We start from the raw sequence: 26,620 nt of genomic DNA on the forward strand, positions 1-26,620 counted from the left end.
CATGCCTCATAGAAAGGCACTCAAGAGCTTGTAGTTCTTAAACTGTTGTGTAATATTTGAGTCTAAGGCTATTATTTACTTAGAATCCCTGTGTTAATTTAAGTTTGGACAAGCTGGCTTACACTGGCAATGATAGTTGCTGTGGTTGGCTGGAATACCAAGTGCTGCATTTCACATCTATGCAAAACTAGTCAAAAGTGCCCTCCTGTAAATTCAGCTGCAGCTGATCCATCACAGAAACGTTCCATAAGGTATTACATAGCCTTATTACTCTTCCTTAGTGTTCATTTTTTTTTTTCTGCCAGATGTTCCGATTTATACAGTTTCTTTAGAATAATACATTTTATTTATATTTATTGAATTTGAGTTTTTTGTATATTGGTTTTATGGTGACGTACAACTAGTTCTGTATTTGAAAGTGCCTTTGCAGCTCGGAACCACAGCAACTATCAAAAATAAGTTTATTATTTATTTTTTTATTGTATTTTTGTTGGGGGTGGGTGGGGGGAACTTGTCAGCAGTTGCTGGTAAATGAAGAATTTAAAGAGGAAAATGTGTCAAAAATAGAAGTTTGTATAGATATGTAAATAATTCTTTTTTTATTAATCACTGTGTATATTTGATTTATTAACTTAATAATCAAGAGCCTTAAAATATCATTCCTTTTTATTTATATGTATGTGTTTAGAGTTGAAGGTTTTTGATAGCATTGTAAGCTCGTGGCTTCTCTATTTTGAATTTATTTTCTTGTTACATGTTGCCTATATGCCAAAACTAAGGTGTTCTAAAATAGTTTATTTTTAATAGGATGGGCTTTCATGCCTTGATGCTGGTTTTTGTACAATGTCAAACGTTTGAAACACCTTCCATAGTATCACTTTAAGACTATTTGTAAGTACTGACTGAGGCAGTTTAGAGAATTAGACTAGAAAATTTTTTTTGCTGCTTTAGACTTGAAAACTGAGTGACAGGCAGATAATCTGCTAAGAAGCAGTTTAAGGGAACAAAACTGAGCTATTACTTTATGTAGATGAAATGTGAGTGGTTGCATGTAATTAAAAATATCAAATTAGCGTGTGAAGTTGGAAACACAGCAATCTTATTTTGTAAATTCTAATTATTTTTTTCTCACCATGAATATGTAATACTGAACCACTTGTAGATTTGACTTTTTTTGTAATCTACTGCATTTAGGGAGTATTCTAATAAGCTAGTTGTTGAATACTTGAACAGTAGAATGTCCAGTAAGATCACTGTGTAGGTTTGCCATAGATTACACTGCCCGCCTTAACAAGTGAGGAAATCAAAGTGCTATTACGATGTTTAAGATCAAAAGGCTTATAAACATAGTCATCTCAGTGGTTAACCATTGAGATCATGAAGATACCTTGTATTGTGATATTAGTGTTATATGAAAATGCATCTTTGATGTGTTGTTCCTGGCAATAAATCTTGAAAAGTAATATTTATTAAATTTTTTGTATGAAAACATAAAAGAGCGTGGAGATTATTGAGCTTGGAGGCGCTCCCGGCCAGTCAGTTGTGCAAAAGCAGGGGCAGGTGCTGCTGGAGGTTTCCAGGCCCTGCCCCTGCCTTTGGTGGAGTCAGTTTTTGTTAGCTGATGACACGTTCCCCTCTGGCTCCCGTGGCACCGAGGAGGTCTGAAAGCAGCATGTCCCTTGTTCTCACTGCCTCTTGGCCAATGGCCCTCGGTGCTCTGAGGGTGCTGCGGCTGCACCTGTGCAACGAGTTTACCCTGCACGGGCCAATGAGCTGCCCCCAGATAGGAACCAAATCTAAGTAGCTAGGCAAGATCCAAAGTGCTGACCTGGATGGGAAGGGATCCATAGATGATGCTGATTTCTAATGGGCAAAAAGTGCTTTGTAAAGCATAAAATAAACTCTGAAAGTATTCAACATGATGGCTTTGAATGCTGAACTAATGCCGCCCCTCCCACCTATGGGCAGGGGCTGGCTGGCTCAGGGTCTGCTCTGGTTTTACCATGTTCTGATGAAGCTGCAAAACTGTTCTGCTAAGGGGCTACTGCAAAGCTGAAGGAACAATTAACTGTGTAACAAGTTCATTGAAAAATAGTTGAACCAACCTGCTGCAAGGCTAGGCCTTTGCATCTGTATTTGTTTGTAATAATAAACAGGTATTTTATATACAGACTGCTGCGATATGAATACACTGAACGCTAAAAAAACCTGAGAGTGAGAAATACTTTCTTCTGTACTTTTTTTACAGCTGTAAAAAAAAATTGATAAAATGTAATTAGTGTTACTTTTTATTTTGAACTCACTTTAGAAGATTTCCATTGTGGCTACTCTACTTTGGCTGGGTGCTGCTTTTACTCTTCACACACACACCTCACAGGGCAGGTACCAGAGCCTGTTTAGTTTACTGCCTCCTGAAGGAGAAGTCAACACCATTAGCTTCAGCTGACCACTTCAATAATTCCTCATCTAACAAATCCCACGAGTATTTTATTTCCCTTTGTTCCCTGACTTCTAAATCTGCAATAAAGCAAACACGTCATGTCCAAAAAAGCTACTTAAAGATAATGGAATCTTCCACCTGCTTCCAAAGGGCAAAGCTGGGCTATTCCCTGACTGCTGTCCCATACTTTTAATGTTGAATTAACCATCTTCCTGCTGTCTACTGTTCACATGGGTCTCAAATTCAAGGATACGGGAAGTTGAGCCCCTCTTCCAAAGGGCTCAAACATACTTGAATTTATAGGGATTTCTAAGAGTCTGCCTTCTATTAACCAAAAAATAATTAAAATAGGGCATTTGCTATTTCTGAGAACAATAGTTGGCAGGCTTCTTGAAAACCTACTGAGGCCATTTCTAGTTACAGACTTACTCATTTAACAATATGTACATGTAGTGACAAAGTGTTTAGGTCTCTGAAGATTCAGTGAAATCAAAACCTGGGTTCCTCAAGCTTTCAAAACATGTCAAAGCCCTGAGATCAGGGTTCCTTTATTTACTTTCAGCCTTTCCTGTGCTCCATGCAGATGCTTTGCTACTGCAGAGCTCCTCCAGACACACCCTGCTTTTCCCCATGGATTTTCCTCACTTCATCACTATCCCATGGTGTTGGAAAATTAGAATCATGCAAGTTGTACAGGGGGCAGTCAGAAAATTCTACACAATTGCCATTATGGTATATTTAATTAATCGTCCTATCTCAGTGGTAGCTCCACAACTTACACTGGTGACTGTAATACAAGAACAGTCCCCCAAAGCCCAGATCCACCACCAGGCTGGGGGCTGGTCCATGAAGTGGTTTCCGTTGCCATGAAAATAAATAGAAAAGTGAACTTTAGGGCTTCCCTCTTAGAATACCAAGGCACATTTATTTTTGTGGAAATCATACTTTGCCAGGTCACACTTCTACTACTAAGGGAAGATACATTCTGTTTAGTCAGGAGAAGTTTCCACTGGTAGTGTAAGTTTGTTCTTTGGATCTTTCTTCATCTAAGCATTGAAAAATGTGTGCTTCCTGAGCTGCCATTTAAGCATACAAGAAATGAAATGAAATGAAGTAGAAATGAAATGGCTCCCCTTAGCACTCTGAGCTTTGCTCTACCTAGAGCTAAATGAACCTGCTGAATGTGGGTTTGGTTCAGCCTGGCTGAACACGGCCACATCAAAGCCCTGCACCTCCGCGTGGAAAGGGCCCATCTTGTGCACAGGTACCTGGGAAAGGTGCTGATGGAGCAGGTTACATCAGCCTTCTCACAATACCTTCATGTCACCGGGAAGGGAAGGGAATGCCAGCCACGGGAAGGGCTCCCCCTGCAGTGCCGGCAGGAGCCAAGGGCAGCTGGGAGTGCTGGGACACACAGCCCCTCAGGCCAGGGGAACGTGACCCAGGCTGGGGCCCAAAGGTGAGACTGCATCTCCAGCCGTGCCTGGTGAAACCGTTCTGCCTTGCACAGACACACCTCCTGTTCTCACACCAGCTGACACCTGCACAGCAAGAGCTAATGGTATTAATCAGCTCCCTGCCAAGCTGAGATGTACAGGGTTATGCTCCCTGCTGCTCCTTGAAGACTGCCTGCTTCTGCTCCTTATCTGCCAGCCCTCAGGCTAGATCCAGCCCTGCCTCCCAGCAATCCCAGGGCCAGGGTGCTGCCCTGCCATCTGCAGAGCCACAAGGCAGAGCCTTCATGGTTTTTAGCAGCGCCTGCCAAGATGAGAAGTTCTGACAAGGGAAGTACCCAATTCAGCCTTTTCCTCCCCAGAAGATGGAAGTGATTGCGTAACCTCCCTGTCCCCTTCTAACGGAAGCAAGAATATTTGAGTCTATTTAAGAATTTTTTGGCTTCCTCTTTTTTAAGCATTGACAGCAATGGCCATGGTGGTTACTGTTTGCCAGTGCCCACTGAGCTTGCTTGCCAAGATCGGTGATTTCTCCCAGTAGAGGGAAAACCCAGTGAAAAAGCTGTGCAAACTGAACTGCAGTTTCTGGGGCAGAGGAGGAGGAGGAGGAGGAGGAGAGGGGTGCAGGCTCTGGATGGCTCAGCAGTGCTTACCTGGCACTGGGGCAGCAGCAGGGCCACGCGGGATCAGATGGCGTCAGGCTGGAGTCCCAGCCCAGATCTGCCAGTGAGCGCCTTCTGTGATGTGCAAATTGTTTCAACCAGTTTCCCTACAGGGTGGAGAAATAAATCTCTATTCCTTTCATTCTAGCACTATGAGATCATATTAATATTAAAAAGGGGCATGCCCAGCTCTAGAATTAGTGCTCCAGATAGTCTTCTTTAAAGATCTGATGCATAAATAAAAAAGATAATTATTATGCCAGCAAGTAAGGCAGTTATGGAGCTAGAGTACCAATTCCTACTGCTGTACTAAAAGATTTAACTTGGACAGAATGGGAGCAAACTGAAATTTTCCTTTACAAAAGATGCACTGTCAGCTCTCACAGGAGCAGATTCCCCGCTCTGGAATAATTTAAATGGATAGTAAAGAAGGTAGGACAGTTGTGGCTAATTTCCTGAACAAATTCCAGGTTATGGCTGAAATGCCTTGTGACACTCCATCACTTCCACAACTATTAGGGTTTCCCAGCATACGGCAACACTACAGAACCAAAAAGTCCCTACCTAAAAATGTCACCTTACTGCCACTGTGTAAAGGATGAGGTCATGCACTACCAGGCTCGATTTTAACTATCTGGGGGAAACAGGTGGACGAAAGGACTCGTGTGAGGTGATGAAAGAATTTGCTGCTCCTTACCCAGTTTGCTTTCCCTTTGGAGCAGCTCTTCCCTCAGAGCTGCCCCAGCTGTCAGAAGCAGCACTGCCAGCTCCCTCCAGGTTCAGTGGAGCGCTTTGATATCCTGTGATGAAAGGCTCCGTGCGCGGCTGTTCCCTCAGCCCACATCTTCTCCTGCACCCGGGTTACTGCCAGCGAGTTTATGTTTATTAAAGGAGAAAAAAGCACAAAGCAAAGAAGTGAGGAGTGCCTTTTATTAAAGCTAATTTCTGAGGCCAACCCACACTTCCCACTGCTGGCAAAAAGGCTCAGAGTTACTACCTCTGTTTGGTGCAGTCTGTTTGAATAGAGAACCTTTCCCTGGGTACTGATAAAGCCACAGAGATACCTACTCCTAGCATGCCATCTGGGAGAGTCTATACTTCACATCTTTCTTATTCCAAACAGAAAAATATTTCCCTCCTTTTTTTTTTTTTTCTTTAGGAAGAAACCATTTTCTAGTCAATAGCCAAAGAGATGATGATGTAAATGGCAATTACAACTCATCCAATGCAATCCACATGCTGAGCAGTGAGAGGGAAGGAAGTTCACACTGACCAAAGAAATGCCTTCAGAAGCTACTTAACACCTCACCTGGTCAAAGCCTTCTGTAGGAAGGGACGTCTGGGTGCTTACCTGGCAGGTAACACCAGAACCTGCACAAAGCTTAGCACCCACAAGATCTTGGGATACTTAAAACCTTCCTACCAACCAGCACTGGGCAAGGGAGATTTCACATGAGCTGATTCCTCTTTATAAATGATTATGTAAAAGGCTGGTCTAGCTTTTGATATGTGTTTAACCATAGAAGTCCACTAAACAAATATTTTTAACTGCTTTGACGTAAAGAAAAATGGAAACAATAATTTGTACACATTAGAGAGTGTTTCACTAGGAAACAACTGTTTCATTATCAGCAAAAGCATAGACCAAATGAACCAGATGATTCATTAAAAATAATAACCCACCAAAGCTGGCTGGTTTAGGATAAAAAATGAACCAAAGATATTGTTTCTGTGCTTCAATGGCAGCTTCAGAAGAGAACAGATATTCGGTATTCCCTACTTTTACAGAAAGGCATGCTAGTGCTGCTCAGAAGCAATTTGATAATAGAAAGCCAAGACTTGCAAACTGCTAATTTTACTCCAGCTCAGTTTCCAGTTCCCTTTTTCCCCTCTAAACCTGATTTAGGAAATCAAATTTGTGGTTCTAGAGCATGTCAGACCACACCTTTGCCAGTCCTCTGGGTGCAGGTGGATGGGTGTTGAAGAAAAAAGCAAAGTCTAAGAAGATGGCCCTGGGCTTGAAGCAGAGAGAGGAGAGAGACACAGACACAGCCTCTGTGTCCCAGCACCGCCAAAGCACCACCAGGTTTGCAAAAGACCAGCTGGTATAAAAGTCCTGCTGCACAGACAAAAGAAAGTGCAGGTCTGAGCAGCAACGCCTTCTAAAATCCAGAAATGACTGTGAATTCAAAGTCTTTTCCCTAAATAGCTGCATTTCTGGGAGGATCCAAGACACAACTTTTGATAGCAATGAAGCTCAAAAATACACAGCTGCACAGAGCCTACAACTTATCAAGACAGTAAGGACAAATGGAATTACACCACCGTGGACCTGTGAGAAAGCCCAGCTTTGTTCTGACTCCCCAGCCTCTAACACCCTCCATCACCTTTCATCTCTCACTGTTGCATGACCACTGCTTTGAAAGGGAGATGTTCCCAGGCAGCAGAAAAGAGATAAAACCAGCATTTTAAGTAACATAACAAAATATCCTAAAGGAAAAATCAAGTGTTCTTACCTACACAGACAACAGTTTAACGTACCTAAGCCCCCTTTAAAAGCATGACCTTCATTTGAAAGGGTGCAGGCAGGTATGTTCTTCAGTCAAGATTAAAACTAAAACTTTAATTATAAGGTTAACACATATATATATACATACACACACACACACACACACACACATAATAACAGTGGTGATGAAAACTGGTGTGATAAAAACTAGATGTGGTTGCCCTCTGGTTTCTGATACTTGAATTGTCTATGCTAAGACTTTAATATAAACTATCAAATTATTCTAACTACTCTCATTTTTCTGATAAATGCTTAATGTACTATCCCTGTACCTCTTTAAAGTCCATCAAAAAAGGTGCTTTTTACTCCCTTCCTGGCCTAGTATCTCCAGTGCATAAAAAAGCCAACAGCAAACATACCTCAGGCTCTTCTTCCTCCAAACCAGGTTCTTTGCAGCCTTGGTTTTGCTGGTACTGGGAAAAAGCTTTTAGCAGAGCCTGGAGCTGGGTAAGGATTTGCAACCTGACTGCAAAGCACTGAGAAACATCACCCAAAGAGCTGAAAGAAAAAAGAGAACATGTCTTCCAGACACATGCAGAATCTTCTTCATTTGCAGCAAGAGCAGAAATCACTTCCAGCAGGAGGAAGCTGCACAATCAGCAGAGTCCTGCTGTCAGCTGCAGAGCAGCTAACTCTCATCAGGACCTGGGTTACACCACCAACTCTAATGTTCCTGGATGTGAATCACCTCCTTAACCTCAATGAGGAGATCCACAGTCATAAGTAAATGTCACTGAAATTTTTCTAAATTACTTCACACAAAATCACAGAGCACAGAATATGCTGAGCTGGAAGGGACTCACAAGGACCATCAGAGTCCAGCTCCTGGCCCTGCACAGGACACCCCAACAATCCCACCCGTGCAGGGGAGCACTGTTCAAATGCTTCCTGAGCTCTGCCAGGCTTGGTGCAGTGATCACTTCTCTGGGGAGCCTGCTCAGTGCCCAGCCAGGTTCTGGGTGGAAAAGCCCTTCCTGATATCCACACTAAACCTGCCCTGACACAACTTCAGGCCATTCCCAGGTGCTGTCACTGTTCCCACACAGAGGAGATCAGTGCCTGCCCCTCCTGTTGCCCTCACCAGGAGGCTGCAGCTGCAGTGAGGTGTCCCCTCAGTCTCCTCCAGGCTGAACAGACCCAGTGCTGCTCCTCACAGGGCTGCCCCATCCTCATGCACTCCTCTGGAAGTTCTCAAACACCTCTATATCCTTGTTACACTCCAGTGCCCACAGCTGTGCCCAGCCCTCGAGGCCAGGGCAGAGCGGGACAGTCCCTCCTGGGCCTGCTGCATGCCACGGACATGGCCGGCCCTCCTGCTGCCTCAGGGGCTGTGTCACACTGAGCTTGGGAATGAGGAAAGGAAATGGCTTATACATTTATTCTACACATTTTAAAAGATAAGCATGAAATAAAAAGGTACATTTCCTTAGCTCATTAGCATTTAAATTCAAGAAGCAGTATGAACAAGCACTGTGAAATTAAAATTTATCTTAAAATGAGATTTAACTCTAGTGTTACTTCCACATGAAAACCAGTGTGTTGCCCTTGTACACAAGCAAGGCCTCATTTTGAAACATGTATCCATGAAGATATACATACATGTTTATATATGAACTTCACCCAAGAACAATGTTTGAAATCCAGGTGTAAACATATAAATCTAAATATATAAAAGAAACCTTCATTCTTCCCCAAGACTGAATGCGTGATGACTTGTATCCGCAACATGGGCTAGAATTAAATGTTCATATCAAAACTACACAAGCAGAAACTATAGTTATTTTGAAACTTCTCTGAAAAAGTGGGCCTCAAATCATCAGCTATTAATCCTGGTTAAAGAGTTATCTGAAATAAAATTAATTTGCTTTATTGCTGTAAAGATCATGTGAGTAAACCACAAACTTCCTAATATAGAGAAAGGGTTAATTTTTTACTAAAATAAACTACATGCTCAAAACAGATCACACAAGGAGTTTTAACTTTTGCTGTCAGCAGCTGATATGACTTTTTAATAGCACTAAATATGTATAAATCTAACATTTTGCTTAGTAAATAGTATTTTATAAGAGATTTTTCTTTCTATAAATCTGATGCTGACTTGTGTAATAATCATGACTATTTCCTAAAGACTTAAAAGGATTACCTGTATTACAGTGCCAAATGACTAAGATCCTTAGTTAACTAAATTTTCTTATTGTGTTCTCTAATTTTGATTTTGTATTTCTATTGTTTTCCATCATTTTGAATTGCTTCCTGCACTTTGCTTAGGCACAACCTTGGCTGACCACCCATGCTATCAAGGCAGTATTTCAGATTTTGACTTCTTAAGCCTTCGCAGTTTTAACTTCCCAAGACCATTTTCCACATCTTTTTTTCTTTTTTGGGAAAGCTTCTCTGAAGACACGGGGCGCAGCTCTAGACATGATGTTGGCACTGCAGGCAGCTCTTCCGGGACTGTGCTTGGCTCCTTTTGGCTTGTCTGCACTCCACTGCTGCTCACAGAAAGAGACCAGGAGGGGTTTTTTCTCAAAGTCAATGACTTCCTGTCAACCATAGTCTCTGTCACATCTTGCTTTGAAAACAACTTGGAATTAAGAGGTGTCGTCTCCTCCAGGAATGGACCCAAACAATTATTGTCACACTCACTAATTTCTGTATTGATGTAAGTTAAAGGAGTCCCTTCAGAGGACATTTTTGTGAAATGCTCCAGCTTTTGCTGTGAGCCACAGGTCTCGAGCTGAGCCTGTGCTCTGGTCACTCTCTGGCTTTGTTTAGGAGCCGTCGGCGCTGACTCGGAGCTGCACGGAGGGCTCTCACCGAGCAGCCTCGCCTCTGGCCGCTGCAGAGAGCGAGGTTTGTGCTGGCTGTGAACCTCCTCTGGCTGTCCCTGATGAACATCCTTTCTCTGCTCTGGTTCAGGAAGGCCCAGGCTGCTCTCAGCTGTGTTTGTGCAGTCCTTCAGCAGGCCTGGGCTCCTGCGCTTCACAGCACAGCGAGCACTCAGAGAAGCCTCACAGTCGCTGTTTCTGTTCTCTGTCTGTGAGTCTGCCCCGCCAAGATACACTTTCTTGGAGTCCTTGCTGATTTGAGGTTTGCTTGCACTACTTCTCCTTGGTTTTGTCCTCTTCACACTGCAATAAAAAGGAATTTTGTTTTTTAAATTAAAAAAGAACCTTTACTGACTCCATTTACTGTTTTTCCAACTCTGAAACACCACTTGGGCCACCCTCTTTCTGAACATGGAAAAAATCCCTGCGTATCATCTTGACAAGCAGCAATGTTTGTCTAGTGTGGATAATATCAAGCGTTATCCATCTGATTTTCCACTGTTGTAGGGGAGAGCCCTATTTATTAATGACTAAGCTCCGAAAGAGTGAGTTCACACTCTTTTCCAAGAGGCAGAACTGAATTCATTACCGATGTTAAAGGTCAACAGAGCAGAAGTATACTGAATTCCTTTCTGAACTGGCTAGATAAAATAGCATTTCCTAAGTGCCTAAATGATTGCAAACCATTCCCATATACCCACATGCATAATGCATATCTACAGGACAGAGGGGGCAGGCGGGAGAGGCAGTGAGTGCGCCTCTGTGTGAGAGCTCCTAATCTCTATTTTAGAATGTTCCTCTGGAATTTTTCCCAGGACATTTCAAAGCATTGCTTTAAAGTTAACCACTACTCATCTAGTATCAAGCCCATTCATCTGGCAAGGACTTGGGTAATGCAAGTAGATGATATTCTGAAAGGAATTACACAGGAAAATGGGATCACAAGGGACCTGACAGAGCGGCAGTACATAAACACTCCTCAGCAGCACGCTACCTATGGATCTGGATTTCACACAGCCCTTAAGATGAACTTTATGCCCAAGTCCTGAAGCTGCATTTGGAGTCTAAACACACGGTTGCTAGAGACAGCCCCAAGCTGAGACCATGTTCTGCTGCCCAGCAGCTCCCAGGACAGAGCATCTAACTCCCCTCAGAGAGGGCTCACCCAATCCAGGTAGAGCTGGTATGCCTCCAAAGCTAATCTCATTGCTAAAGGCAACACATGAGACAACTGTGGCAAAAAGAAAAGTTGCCAGGGTTCACAGCAAATCCCTGATTTCACAGGTGATTTGGGGCTGCTGGCATCTCCCACAGCTTGGGATGGGGTCCTGCTACCACATGGAGCAGTGACAAGTTCAGCTGATCAGCTCATCCTCCTCATCCACTCAATCAGGGATACTCTTTAATTGTGACTATTGATCCAGAGTCTCAAAATGAACAACCAAAAACATTTGTGAAGTGTTTTTCACCCGATTCAAGCATCACATATTTATTTTGGCTCAGAGCTTCATTCAAGGAAAAACAGCCTGTTTTGACTCTGCCTAGTGCTATGTGTTACATCTGTGTCGGTTGTAATAGCTTTCTCCATGCTGTAAAAAACATCAATCATTTTATGTGCTTATCCACACTACAGTAGTAATCTTTCAGTAATTTAAAACAATCTTTTGTAAAGTAGTTCATATTATTTGAAATTTTGTATTATTTAAAATTTTATTTCATGAGCTAGATTCTACCAAATAAAAGTTTACCAATTATAAATTCAAAAGCTTATAAAGAATAGTGGCATACATTTTTCTCAGGATGTCTTGCTTTATTTGTTCACTCAGACTAATCTTAAGCTTCTTGTTCTCAGCAGATTCAGTAAAATATTCAGACGTCCCATTGGAAAGTTCTTCTTTCTGCTCAAAAAAAAAAATACAGGTTTAAAGCATGACACATCAAACTGTGATTATTCAACAGAAAGCTCCATTTCTAATACTAAGATTTACAGCTGTTCTTTATTATTTTGATCTAAGCAGTCTAAAAGAAACAATCATTTTTAATCTTTTAATATTTAGGAGTCTAGTCAGTTCCCTCCCCTTGACTCTCAAGCAACATATTTTGTATGCTAAAATACACCGCAAACAAACAAGGCTGCAATGTAAAGGACGTAGCTTTCCAAACCATCTGAGGAAACTGTTGGCAAATACTTGACATCTTTGTGGCTCAAACTGTGACAAATGCCAGGAATCTCTCTTGCAGACAGGAGCACGCTTGTCAGTTTTTTCTGAAGAGACTGACTGGCGCAGTGGTCTATACACTTATTCTCAGAGGAATTCCCATCATTTTCCATACTTACAAAAAACCATACACAGCATTATTTACTCACTGAACAAGGCAAGGGTTAAAACTTTTAATTCTAACATTTAAACGCTCGCAGCTTGTAGTGGTTGGCTACTACAGGACACCAGGGGAATTCTTTCTGATCTCAGCTAACAGCAGCACCATCCTTTTATATAATATGAGGTTGGGGCGAGCGGGAGGGAAGGAAAATGCTCTTTTTCTTCAAGCTGTGAGCACTTCCCTTCGCAATGAAACAATCTCAACCAGAGAAGGGCTGTTTGCTGATTTCACCATTAATTACCACACACTCCAAAAAAGTATTATCTCTGAGGCCACGGAGGAGAGGAAAAAGAAGTGGTGAAGTCAAGGGGAGAAGAGGCTTTGTGCATCTCCTTGTCTTTGAGAGCACTTTTCTCCCTCAGCCCCCACGATGCAGTGTGTGACAGGGCTCCCCAAACGCAGGGGAGCTCCAGCCCATTCCTTGGTGAGGCACTGGAGCCAGGCGGTGCGGAAGAACTGAGGAACACAGAGACAGCCAGCAGAGGCACAAGGCCACAGCCTGTGCATGACCCCTGCCTGGAACATCCCTCGGGAACCTGTCACTTAGGGGAGATCAAGCCCTGCCCATTTTTATATCTGTTTTAGAGGAGAGGGCAGGGGTACCTCCATGCTCTTTCCAGAAGAAATAGCCAGCGGAAACAGCTTCCTATTTTGCAAGCAGATGGAGGGTAGTCAGGCAAAGAAGTAAAGCCATTGTGGCACTGAAAAAAGCTACAGCTGTTCTGAGCCTTCCTTTCAGAGACAAGTTACACAAATGTGCACATTGAGCCACGTATGAAGTTCTGTCCACGCGTGGTGCAACAAGTGTGTTTACAGCAGGCAGAAAACAGCATACATGCAATGTGATCCCAGCTTCAGAAATCAAGCTTAACTAGTTTAATCTGAGGGATTAATTGCTGCTTCTATTCTTGCTGGAGGTAGATTCCCCTAATTTGACTAAATATATTTTCATACTTTGTAAGCTATTAAATAAAGAAATACTACTAAGATACTCGAGCCCTATGCTAATTTTAAGAGAAGGCAGAGACTGCAAAGTCTGTAGAAACTATTTTGATTTCCAGTAACAGCCACACAACTTGGAGGCTGAAGGGTCTTGCACAATCACCCTGCATCAAAGCAGCTGGAGAGCACTCATACTTGGCCAGAGAGCCGGAGCCCATCTGAGCTCCTGCTGGGTGGGAACAGGTAAGGTTAATTCTGTTAACTGTTCTCCAGCCCCCAGCGTGCTGACCAGGCCAGGATCGGCAGCCCACTCAGGCAACTCTTGGCATGTGGCAAGCAAGGCATTCAAAGGAGCCCTTAGTACAAAATCCAGGGGAGGACTAGGACTAGCGCATGTCCCCATATACTCCCTACTGCAGATGAGGAATAAGCCCCAGCTCTGACCTGCCTCTGACTCTGGACCCTGCAGCACTGGGATGGTCCTGCCAGGCTGAGAGGTGCAGACCCTGCAGAGAGGCCAGGATCAAAATCACAGCACTTGAGAGTTGAGTCAGGCTGGAGCTAATGGCCCCAAGTTGCAGGGCTAACACATTCCCTTCACTGCGCTGTCATCGACCTTTTGTTTTGCTTTCATATAACTTATCACACAAAGCAGTGACAGAAAGGGTTAAGGCATCAAAAAAAGTAAAAACCAAAATGATTTATATGTGAAACACTTCTGAACATGCCCTCTAAGTACAGTAGATTTTCCCCTCGGAACCACACCCTGTAAGTGCTGTATTTTGAGAGCTGAACAATTAACATAAGGCATATGAGTCAGGCTCTGAAAGACACTGTGGGAACCAGAGAGCCTTTTGCTATTAGTAGTGATGTAAACTCCCTAAGGCTGGAATAAGTCCACAATAGAAGGCAGAAGGAGTCATAAACAACAACAGTGGGCACTCCATATACTACTAAGACACACAGCCATTATTGGTGATACTTCCTTTATTTTCTTTATTAGGCTTAATAATTTTAGTTAATTAAAAAAAAAATAAAACACACCGTCTGTTTTGAGAATACTATTTATTTCCTATGGGAACTTCAGGACTTGCTAAAGAAAGAAAAAAAGCTAATCTGCTCTCATCCTGTCTAGTAATCCCAGATTCCTTTTAGGCAATGAAATAATTAAAGAAAAATATTCCAGGCATAAAAGGGAGGACAGCAGAAGCAGACATCATATAAACAATGACACCATGACAGAGAAAAACGTCAAAGCACCGCCAGACTTGCGACTCGACTCTGAGAGCTGCAGGGAGTGGGATCGCTGCTAACAAATTAAAACCACATTTCTTGGCAAATTGTTAAAGACAGACATATTTACATTTGTATAGAGACTGGGTGGGCACAAAAGATTAAAATGCTTCTCTAGCCCTTGAACTGCCAAGTTCTATTAGAAATATGTGCTCTTAAAATCCCAGGGTAAGCTCAGTCCTCTTTGTCACTAAAACTGCAGAGAAGGGCCCGCAGAAGTGAAGCTTGCTAAGTCTTACCAGCCTACCTGCTCATGACACTGGCCACCCCAAACCTGAATTCAAGGTCCTTAACACTTATCCAAAGAGATGTTTGGGAGAAGAAAAATAGCTATCAAAGCCTACAGAGAAATATCAGGCACACTGCTAGACACGGAACATGCTTCCTGTAAGGTTTATCAAATTGAAGATTCCCTTTTTTTTCAGCTATCTTACTCCACTTACTACACATTCAAGCTGAAAAAGAAACCCTCAGAACTGTAGAAGTGGCATTCACTGCTGTCTCCATCTCTCTCCAGGACAGCTGAATTCAGCAGTACAGCACTAGATACCTGTTAAAGAGCTACCCATGGATGGGCACTTGTGAGGGACCCTTACCCTGAAGAGGAACTCATTACCCTGAAGCAGAGTGGAAGCTCTGGCCTTTCCAGCATGACAATATACTCATACAAATACTCTTTTCTTTTTTTTTCTTCCAGTCTAATACTGGGTTGAAAGAAAATCTTCAAAGTGAACACTGCTGCCCCCCTTTCCTGCCTCTCTGGTGTCATGCTTGCTTGCTGTCTCTCACTCTTCTCAGTGCCACAAGCTTATAAAGTAAGACTAAGAGATAATTAAATTTCATGTCTGGTTCCCAACCCCATCATAAAAAACACAGTTTTTAAAATGCATTTATTAATGTGGCTCATCAAAAATACTTAATAGAATACACCAGTGGGTTCAAGAAATCAATTTTTATATCATGGTGGCAAATGGGAGGGGACTATAAAAATAAAATAGGCAAAGCTATGAACTAATGTATTATCCCAGGTCCATAAAATAAAATAAAAATTAGTGACATGAATAAGACAGAAACCCTTACTGAGAGGACCTTTAAGTAAGGTGGCAATTGGATGATTTCTCTCAGTGTCATTCTAAGCTGCATCATGAGCTCAACCATCAAAGATAACCTTTAGGTTTCAGAGGTGTCCTGACAGATGATGGGCAGATCAGAGAGGTCAGACAGGACTCCTTCCAATCTGATAAGCAAAAAGGGCTCCTTAAAGCAAGTGAGGAGGCTTCTGAGGGAAGGATGGATCAGACATTACAATCTAACTGATAAAAAAGTGACAGAGACAGGACTTTGGGTCTCGCCTCCTGCCCTCTCCCAACCCACATGAAGGAAAAGCTTCCCACAGTTTCAAGATGCAAATTTTTTTGCATTTCCAATGTAGTGATGCATCAGTCCTGGCAGTTCTACATATGAACTCCAACCACATCATAAAACACTTGTAGAAGTTTTCCAAGTACAGAAATGGATATTAATCTCAACCTGAAATACAGTTCCTTGATCAGATTTGTAGAATATTCATCTACATTTTAAAGACTGTCTTGCTGTAAAAGTCAGTAAATTCCAGTAAAAACCATTAAGGTTACACTGGAATACTGGTATTGCCTTTGAAATAAGTATTTTTAAGGAATGCTGGTGGTTTTCAAAAAACTCCAATTTCAATCTTGAAAGAATGTAACAACCAGAGCAAACTGCATCTGTCCAGGAGGAGCAGAACTGTTCAACCTTCCCATGACCTAGCAGAGAAGGCAAAATCAAACTCCTGGATCAGCACAGTCTTCATCATCTACCACCAAAATTCCCTTGAATGTGACACCACAGATTTTCAGTCCTGATGCTCAGGAGACTCTATGGTCTGCATTATTTAGTCCAAGCATTGGCCCAGTCTGTTACAAGCCCCTGTGATACACATTCCCCTTTCTCAAAGCACAAGGTGTGAACCCAAGTTTCTCACTCAATACATAAATCCTGGCAACTGCAAACATTCCAAAGGTCCCCCAGGCATCACCAGATTAGTTTAAAGCATACGACTTCTATGAGGAAAATGCCCTCTTCCTTTTGAAGTATTTCGTGCAGATCTTAACTGTATTTCACATATAGGAGAAATCCCAGACTGTTCTGAGTGTTGGAAATTCAGAGCTCTCTAGATTTGCATTTGAACATCCACTAAAGAAGAGAAAATAGAAGAATTCCTGCTGTAAATGGCAGAGAACAAATGAAATGTGATTCTTTCTAAAACTTAGAGCTGCAGGGGGGCCTTTTTATAAATCAGACCTATGTGTAACACAGGGAGCAAATACCACATCACACTTTCTAAAGGCACAGAAGTGCTCCCAAAATAACTGATTTATTTACATACTGAGCAGCACGTGACACAGGCTGTGTGCATTTGCTTGAAGGCAAGAACAGCTAAAATTAATGTTAAGTAATTGAGCTATTAATCATTCTGATTTTATAGACTGATGCTACAAGACTCAGATTCTATCTTCAGAGAAAGTGTCCACTGATAAGAAATGGAGGACTAGACAACAGCTTTTCAACCCAATTAACTTCCCTCAATGACACTAAAGAAAAATCTGAAGCACAGTGATAGGGAATTTTAAAGGAAACCACTGTTTTATAATCATGTATCTTCAGCCAGCCATTTCCATCAATATTTAGGTTCCCGACTCCAGCAATTATGAAAGAGGACATGCATGTGAGACACACATTTCATACTTGAAAGAGATTTTTATAAAATAAGGGAATAGCAATTTGCTGTGGCACTTGACCCCTTTCTCCAGCTTACAAATCAAGAGAGAATACCTGAGGCAGGCCCTTCTGTAATCCTGTACTACAGCTTTTCACAGGCTGGCATGAGGATCCTCTGTGTGCCAAACCTCACTGGCTATGGGTCAGCCAGTGCAGATGTCCCTCAGCATCACCCACCAGCAACACTGAAGCAAACTTTGCATTTGCCCAGGCACAGCATGAGTTATATGACATAAGAGAATACTCCTTGGAGCACATGATGTGTACAGTGTGATTCAGATGCCCAACACTTGGATACTTACAGGACAAAAATCTGGAAAAAAAAAACACATCAATTTTATGCTCTTCTGTTGTTTTTATGCAATTACAATATGCAGTAACACCCAGAAGAGATGTTGTAAAGAATATCTAATACTCTTGATTGCACTGATTACACAAACCCAAAATATGTAAAACAAGAATAGCACAGCTCAGGAAATAATTACTGTTCAACAGTGTAATGTTTTAGATTGGTTTCCAAAACCAACACCAGTATCACCACCCCAAAAACCCCCAACACTTCTGAGCCCACACTGGGGATCTGTCCCTCCAAATAATTTCAAATAACTACAAATTGTTCAAAAATCCTGCTGTGAACTTCACCATCATCTATTTCACTTCCCTCTTCAGTCAAGTTATGAACTTCCTATTAGTTCTAAGAGATTTCTGCTGAAGACTGAGGAACAGATTGCTCCTTGAAACAATTTTTTAAAATCCTGTCAAATATTTTTTGCCCAACAGGAATATCAAGAATTACTACCAAAACCTTAAGTAAGTTCATCCTTTTCAAATCCTACAGCCACCAAAATCTCACAGATGTACCAAAGACAAATAAAATCTTGAGCTCCCTGCAGTTTAACATGAGCCCTGCCAGCCTCCCCCCTGCCCCTCTGCCAGGGGGGCCCATCCTCTCCAAGTCTGCAGAGAGGAAGGAGCAGAGAAGCAGGTCAAATCCACTTGAAGCACCAGCATAAGCTGTGACAGCAACAGTGAGAGGGGAGAGGAAAATGAGGGAGGTGAAAGGATGATGACAGATGATAATATCTTAAATAACCACAAGGCTTTGACAAATGGGATCTTGTGAACGCTGCTAAGTAGTGAGATTTAAATCAACTGGAGGACTCATAAAAAGCAACTACCAAAATGAGTAAAAGATTACTCAATTTGTCCCTACTTTTTGAGGATTGCTTCATATGGAAATAATTTTTTACAATCTTAATCATTTATACTGCTGCTACAGGACCATCCAGATTTCTGCTCTGCTTCACCTGATTTTGCATAATGAGGTACTCGTTTATTGAGGATGTATTCCACTTACTTTTTGGATCCAAGGCAAAAAATATTACTTTTTATTTCATTCCATACATACTCTAATACTCTGTCTGCTTTTCAGATAAATAATGTCACAGAACAAAGTTTTCCAATCAATTCCTTGCAGCAATATCTTGGCCTTTTTCCAGCCATCACACAGTTAATGCACTCAGCAGTTTGCATGAGCACAGCAATTGCTCTTTTCAGTGAAAATACTGTGCATTTATCAACAGATGATTTTCATTTACAGCCCTAGTGCCTCTCTACCCAGCTCTGGGAGGTTTCTCTGAAATTCTCCAAAGCCTTCTCTGATCCTGACTAATTGAAATAATTGTGTCAGTTTTCATTTCATCATTTGTCCACTTCTCTGGATAGTTAATGCAGCAGACAGCTGCAAGATGTTTGCCATGCAGAAAATAAATCAGTTTGGAAGCTAAGAGAAGAAACTGCGACAAGTTCAGACAAATCTCACGGAGGCAATTCCCAGCACCGCCGCTCTCAGCTCTTCTCCCTGGCCTCCTGCAGGAGCTCCTGCCCTAACAGAGCTGGCAGAAGGGAGCACACACACACACAGAGCCCAGCTGCTCCCACCCAGGGCAGCTCAGTGTGCACCAGCCCCAGGACTGCGATGCCCAGGAAGGTGAGATGCAGGAACACAGCCCTTCTGGCAGCGCTGCTGCAGGAGAGGCATCTGCAAGGAGAAGAGGCAGACAGCTGGCACAAAAGGGAATACTGGAAAGCTGCTGCAGCTTTCTTTTTATGATGGAGTCAAAGACTTCAGGAGCATTCCTGAGATGCAGTTTCTCAGGGACAGCAGCCTAATGACTGAAGCTAATTGGAAGTTACACCAACAATGAAAGGGAAGTCTCACCCTCACCCAACATGTGGTCCTGCCAAGGATCAACCCCCAAGGGATCTGGCTGAAAGTGAACCACACAAACAACAAAAACCCAAACCAAAAACACCCCTTGTTTACAGAGGGGTCACTGGATGACCCCAGCACTGTTCAACACTGAAGACAAGAATGCCCAGGGAAGCAAAGGTAGGAGGAGCACAGAACAGGAAGGATGAGTAAAAAAAAAGTGACAGGAGCTTGAGGTGTCAAAAGTGAAAACTCACCCAAGCAATTCTTTGCCTGTTCTACTAATATGGTATTTGGCTAAAGTTCATTAGTCTGCAGTTTCCTCTCTCTACCTTTTTGAAAGCAGTAGTGAACCCTGTTCATATTTACCAACTACAGCTTAATGTTTTTCTCCTGTTTACTATAGTAACTGAAAATAATTCAGCACATTATCTAAAATCACAGAAAACTAGATTTTATAAAATTCAAAAAGGACAGTGACATAAAAAAGCCAGCAACAAGACAAATATTACAAGAAATGTAACATTAACATGTTGTGGATGTTACTTTCAAATCCAAGTAACTCTAGCTGCTACCTAAAGGTTGCTTCAGCTCCATTCATCCAAATCCTGGCTGCATGCTCCTGCAACATTTTTTTGCATCACAATTGGCAAGTGTGTGGGTACAGGATGAGTTGGTTCAATGAACTGACATGATGGAAAACTAATCCTCCAACGAAAAACAGAGAAACTTCACAAATAAATCGTTTTCTGCTAGGTCAAGTCAATGAACTAATTCATTCTCAGCTGAAGAATCACTCAGTCCATTGTACCCAGAAAGGAAAGGAATATGTGCTGGATGTAGAGGGGAAGTAGAGTGACCTTTTCAGTAGCAGCCCACCAGCACAGCAGCTTCACTGTAATATTTTATACACACATATAGATACACACACACCCCAAGATTTATACTTACAGTGTGAACTGTGCAATTCTATTTCACAGCATTTCCTTCCTCCCCTACCCAATCTGATATCACTTAACAATAAGTCTTAAATGCTTTAAAGATAACTAAATTCCACATAAAGTCCTACACTAATCTTTACAAATTGCTGCTATCTGAAGTTTTCATTCTACATTCCAATAGACACACTATTCCAGCATACACTCCAGTGGGACAGATCTATTAATTAAAGCTAAGTTTCATGTTTGCATGAAAGAACCAGAAGCCTCTTCCCAGTACAATCAAAACCCAAGCAAACCCTTGGCTAAGGCTCTCAGGAGTTTTAACAATGAGAATTCTCTAATGCTCCTGAAAAGTATTACAATGACACAATCTATAAGTCATATATATATGCATGAAGAAGATGAAATAGGCTTTTTCCCTGCTGGGGATTTAAAAAAGCACTGGGCACATCTTTAGCACTTTTTTCTCCGTGTGTACCTGTGAAGGGGTTTTTTTGGCTAGTTTGGTTTTTAAAGTGCAATATTCTGCTGGAATAGAATTGTTATTTTTGTCTAATATTCTCTGTAATTTAACAAGCTCAGTGGAAAACCTGAGACCTTTTTCATAAAGACAATCTTCTACTCCTCGCTTTCTTTTCTGATTTTACTGAAACAGTAATTTCAAATTTTCACTTTAATACCATCTTTAGCTTAACCTCCTTCATGCTTTCCCTAGAAGTGCTTCCTCTCATAGATTCTGGTATAAAGCCGATGTGGTTATCAATGAATACTCCATTGTTTGCACATTTTCAAATGCCCACAAGCCTTCCACCCATTTCCACTGTTTCCCCAGATAACCCATTTCACATTTTCCATTATAGCTCCCTACATAATAATAATAATCAAGAAAATGTCGTCACTGACAAAGATGGCTAATCTCTCCAGAGCTCTTATATATTTCCTTGGGTTTCCTCTTTTGCCATGTTCCCAAAACTGTCTTCTTTTTCAAGATAAAACTATTCAAGATAACAAACATAGTTTGGTAAAACAGGAAACAATGGTTTTATGTTTAAATTTAGCATTAATCACTCAGCCTATTTTTCCATCTTTTCCTTAAGACTTCCAATTTGCTTATGTAATTTCAATAACTTGCTATATTGTTTCTTTACTAGAGATTTCCCTTCCTCCAAAACGCTATTACTGCCTGCAGCCTGTGTTTTACACATAATGACGGACACACCCATTTATAAATACATCCTAGAAAATTACATATCGATAGATTTTCTTCTGTTTTATTTCATCCCTGCTCCTTAGAGGTGCTCTCAAATATTTTATTTGTTTATGCTTAAAGCTAATTTAAGAGACTGTCTAATCCACCCTAACCTTAGTCTTACATGAGGCATCACAGAAGGATTAAAATTGGTTCTCCCAGCAACTGATGCTGAGGTTTGTGCTTGTGAATATCTCAAAAGCAATCTAATTATGATCTTTCCTGAGGTGTAGTACAAAGATTTCATTTCATAGCTGGCTACATCCCCTGAAACTCGTTGTATAAGCACTGCCTATTTCGGAGGTACACAGAACAGCCTAAAAGGCAGAGAAGAGGCAAAGAATGAAGGGCTGAAGACAGGTGAAGGACCAGAGCTTTGGTCAGTGAAGGAAACGTGCACTAGGCTGACATAAAACTGGTTCACAGTAAGGGGAAAGGGGAACACTTAGCCTGATTTGTCTTGACAGAGCTCAGGAATGAAAGCTTGACCCAGACCATAAACCAGCATAAAAACAGTTGAAAAAAAACACATAATCACTAAGTCTTGACTAGGTCAATCACAGTCACAGCAACACAGGAAAGTGTCAAAGTCTCCATTAATGTATAGTTAACTGCATTTGTAAAACACAAACAGGCCCTCAAATCCAAGGGTGCCAGCTGATTAAAGGTTTAAAAGAACTTGCATCCAACACTGTGGCATTATTCAAACCCAAACAACATGGAGAAGAAAACAAAACACAGCCTCTTTTTCAGCCCATGACAGACTCTGCAGAGTGTATCAACAGAAAGGTCTTCTGGGTGGTCTTTTGTAGGGCAGAGTTTAGAATTCCAGCCTACTCACGGCTCAACTGCATGGAGAAAAGCAGACACACACAAAGTGCAGATTCTCTGCCTTTCTTTTGCAGTGCCAAAAACTTGAAAAACTCTCAGTGGCAATCAAACACTCCCCCAGTTTGGCAAAGTACTCAGCTGGAGTATATGACAAATCTGGTCCTAATGTGCATTAGGAACCCTGGAACAACAAAACACTCTGGAGTGGACCCTTTAAGTGAGAGTGGTAAGAATTGAACAGATGCTCCAAAATATTTGCTGAGGGTCTGCTCCCATCTTGCCAAGTTCTTCAAACCAGGCAAGATGCTTAGGGCTAACTTTCTTTTACTCCCTCCTACCAGCACACTGCACTGCCCATCTGTAAGCAAAGCACACACTGCATCTGTAAGCAAAGCAAACTCCCAAGACTTTATTGTTGATTGGGCTATCAGCTCACTAAGAGATATTTGTTTTCTTTTTAAATATAAAAGTGTTTAAACTTGCCTTTTAAACAAGCAGTTTCCACAGATCAAGATCCAATTTTGAAATAGTAAAGCTCAAGTCCGTAACATTGAATTTTTAAATTTGCCTTCTCCTTCCCACACAAAATCACAAGAAAAACTAAAGAAAACTTCTCAACTCTTATTTTATGGAAAAATGAAAAATACCAAATGAGGGAATTGGGTATTTCATAAGAGTTACTTAAGCAATAAGAAACCCTATAATTATTACTCAGTCAAAATGCAGAGATAGAATTTTCTCCTTCAAGCATTAAGTAGTTTTCAAGACAATACTGAAAAAGTAATAATTTTCCAAAGAGCAAAGTACTTCTAGAGCAGGGAGATCTTTTTTCTGAGAGTGCCAAAAACATTTGCTTGATTCTTTGACACTTAAGGCTATGTACCAAGCTAGGAATTGAAACAAGAAAATCTGCATTTAGCATTACAAATATAAACACGCTGGCTGGTATTGGAAAAAAAAAAAGAGTTGAATGAGTAAAAGAAAATACGTTTTTCCAAGGGTCAAATACACGTTAATACATGTAAGATCAACTCCTAAAACCCACCCAGACCTCGGGGTGTAATTGTGACCCTCAGCATGGGGCACAGAGCGGCACCTGGGCCCGTGTGAGCACTCCTGAGACAGCAGCACTTAACTGCAGGATAAAATCCAGAAGCCTTTGACCCTGATGAAGCCCTCAGGATGAAATATTTAAGGAGAATTGCTTATGGTATTTAACCACACACCAGTGCCTTTTCCTCCATAACTGTTTGGGGATTTTTTTCCCAGCAGGGCCAGCACTGATCTGCTTGAGCTGCTGTGCGGAACATGTGCTAAGAAAACATACAAGAACCCGTGGACATTACAAACAGCTACACCAGAACTTTGAAAAGTAAAATGTTACAAGGACAAAATATAAAGGGAAAAAAGATCCTTAAATCAAGGTGCTAAAACCATATCCAGCTTTCTAAACACATGGTCTCCAAGACTTAGAAGGCTCAGAAAATGCTGAGCTTTCAAAACTTCCATTTTTGCCTGCATTTAGGTTCATTTCAGACTGCCCTTTTGAATACTTTGGCTCAACTGTTCATGTGACTTTCTAGTGCCAAGATGCTAGTAACAAATACTTGCATAACTACATCTACCTATATATATAAATATTTGCTTCATTTCTATTAAAAACCCCCAAAATTTATAGAACAGTTTTGTACCTACCAATCCACCATTGTCACATGTCCAAGCACTTGGATCAAAGTCAAGTTTACTGACACAAACGATAAATTTCTCTGGAAATACACGGAGCTCTACACGAAAAGAATTGAAAAGAGGATTACAAAAGTCATAACCACTTTCAAAACCACTCACAACAACAACATACATGTTCTTTTAGTACACAAAATTACTTGTATTTTAATTGCACACTAACTCATTAATGCACCTCTCTAGCTTCTCACCTACTCTCTTCTACATGCCACCCCTCCTTTTGCTTTGTTTTTATAAAGCATTCCAAAAAATCAATAAGTAGAATAAATGGAGTTCTCAAGAGGACAGTCACGGCTGCACATTAGTCACCTGCACCCCTGGACAGGAAGCCCAGACAGACCCAACAGACAAACCACTTAACAAGGATTTCTTCTGTGCTGCTCTGTGATGAGTCTTCCCATCACAAAAGCTGTACACTAGGTTTGCAGCCCACAACAACATTCAGCCAGGGCTTGGCACCAAACCTCTGCATAAGGCCAGGGCACAGAGTTTCACACTCTGCCTACAGACATTTCTGAAGTCATTAAACAAGGTGGTTAACTACTACTGAATTACACATCTTACTCACAATCACATGGGTTGTTATGAACACAACAAAGTTTCTGTTTTCAAAGGATTAAAAATGGAAGGTTCTCAGATTAGAACAGATGAGACAAAGCTTTATTCAGTACCTGGCAATGCTATGGGAAGAGCACAGGCTGGATATTTTCTTGTTTACATATGAAATTATTTCCAGATCAGTATCCTCATATTTTCAGCTCAGGTTTTTTTTGGTTTTTTTTTTTTTTTTTTTTTTTTTTTTTGGTTGTTGTTGTTGTTGCTGGGTTTTGTTTTTATAAAAACAGAATTAAAATATTTTGAAGTTCGTTGTATTTCAGAATGAAGCCATTACACTCTGTTTTTGTGGGACAAGAAAGAGACAAGGCTTGCAGAAATAAACTTATGAGATTGATCTCACAGATGTGAAGAATTGTAGAATTGAAGAGCAGGCCAAGTTGCTTCCAGTAAAATGCTTTTATTGCTACATTTTATAACGATCTCATCTGCTGGTTAGCAAAATACAGGTATCTTTAGGTATTCATTGATGCTTTAGAACAGTTCAGATTTAACAGACAGCAAATGATGTTGAGATTCCAATGCAGAAACTCTGAAATTCTAATCTAATAAGACAAGTTTGATGAAATATTTAAAGTCAACAGTGATCTCTTCAGCCAATATAGACTTAGAATATAACCAGCTGGCATTTGAAGACAGATTTAAAGATTTATGAATACCATGAATCCCTATAAAAACAATACATGATTTTCAAATATCCATTCAATTATTCAGTATTGTTAAGGACTTGGCTGTTTTTGTTTAATGCCAAGAGGACAGAGCAGAGGGCAGTGATCATTACGGCTCCACTGCGTTGGTGTTGGCAGGAGAGCACTGATCTCCCCTCCTCCCAGATCATCCTGGCTTGAGAGAGCCTGAAGAGCTCAGGCTACGTCAGGGCTGTCCGTGTGTGTGGGCAAGGAAAGCCTGTCCTGCATGCACTTGTACTGCCTGCTGATGTCACAGGGCACTCCAGCAAGAATGGAGTGATTCATGCTACACCCTCTGCTTGATTCACCCTGCAGAGACTCGGGAAAATGCTGAGTCCGTCCCGTCATACTCAGAATTTGGTGAGCCTTAGCTGATTACCCTGGGGCAAGGCATACACAAATTTAAAATTAAGTTTAAAAAAAAAAAATCCATCTTATCTCAAGAAACACTTCTCTTTTTATTTTTTTTTTATGTTTTCAGGAAATCATCGTTTTAAAATGCCCACCAAAAAAACCCCACCAAAAAACCCAAGCTCTGAAAACAATTTTGATTTAAGCAGATGAAAATCTGACAGTGTCTTAGTTATGCTCCCTTTCTTTCTCCTCTAAGTCTGTAAGAAACTGATTTCTTACCTCGATAACGTTTCCCTAGAGCACAACGGAGATTAACCCATCTCTTCATAAAGTAGGCAGTAATGTGCAAACTGTTGGCTGCAACATAAAACAAAGGGATAACAGTAAGTGTAAAGGTATCTTGGGCATTCTGGTCTCAAAGTGTTGCACATCTGCTAAGAGACTGGATTGAGAGAAAGCAGCTCAATGATACAAAGGAAAAAGTAACTTTAATGGAATATTTTTCAAAATAAACTGCTGAACTCCATACTGAAATCTCAAGAAATTAGTGCCTGAAACAGGGCAAAAATCTAGACAAATTAACAACCACCAAGTAGTGGAACCCAACCTCAGAAATT

General features: G+C 41.3%; 1 protein-coding gene across 2 annotated transcripts in view; it reads right to left on the reverse strand.

Annotated features, from left to right (window-relative positions):
* The window catches only part of SLX4IP (SLX4 interacting protein), an 83,422-nt gene that overhangs the window by 6,074 nt on the left and 50,728 nt on the right, over positions 1 to 26,620 (reverse strand). Inside the window, exons 6-12 of one of the 2 annotated variants that reach the window (XR_009114273.1) lie at positions 26,283 to 26,360; positions 24,298 to 24,386; positions 11,742 to 11,851; positions 9,269 to 10,256; positions 7,485 to 7,623; positions 5,254 to 5,420; positions 4,548 to 4,663 (exon numbers count right to left, since the gene is read on the reverse strand). Coding sequence is in view for 1 of the 2 variants with exons in the window: in XM_058020814.1 (XP_057876797.1) it covers positions 9,422 to 10,256; positions 11,742 to 11,851; positions 24,298 to 24,386; positions 26,283 to 26,360 (1,112 nt within the window). In the remaining variant the exon portion in view is untranslated. Of the gene's footprint in view, positions 1 to 4,547; positions 4,664 to 5,253; positions 5,421 to 7,484; positions 7,624 to 8,347; positions 10,257 to 11,741; positions 11,852 to 24,297; positions 24,387 to 26,282; positions 26,361 to 26,620 lie in introns of those variants that run through there. The other variant, XM_058020814.1, reaches the window with a different exon arrangement.

The sequence above is a fragment of the Melospiza georgiana genome, chromosome 3 (assembly GCF_028018845.1).
Source record: "Melospiza georgiana isolate bMelGeo1 chromosome 3, bMelGeo1.pri, whole genome shotgun sequence".
Classification (NCBI taxonomy): Eukaryota; Metazoa; Chordata; class Aves; order Passeriformes; family Passerellidae; genus Melospiza; species Melospiza georgiana.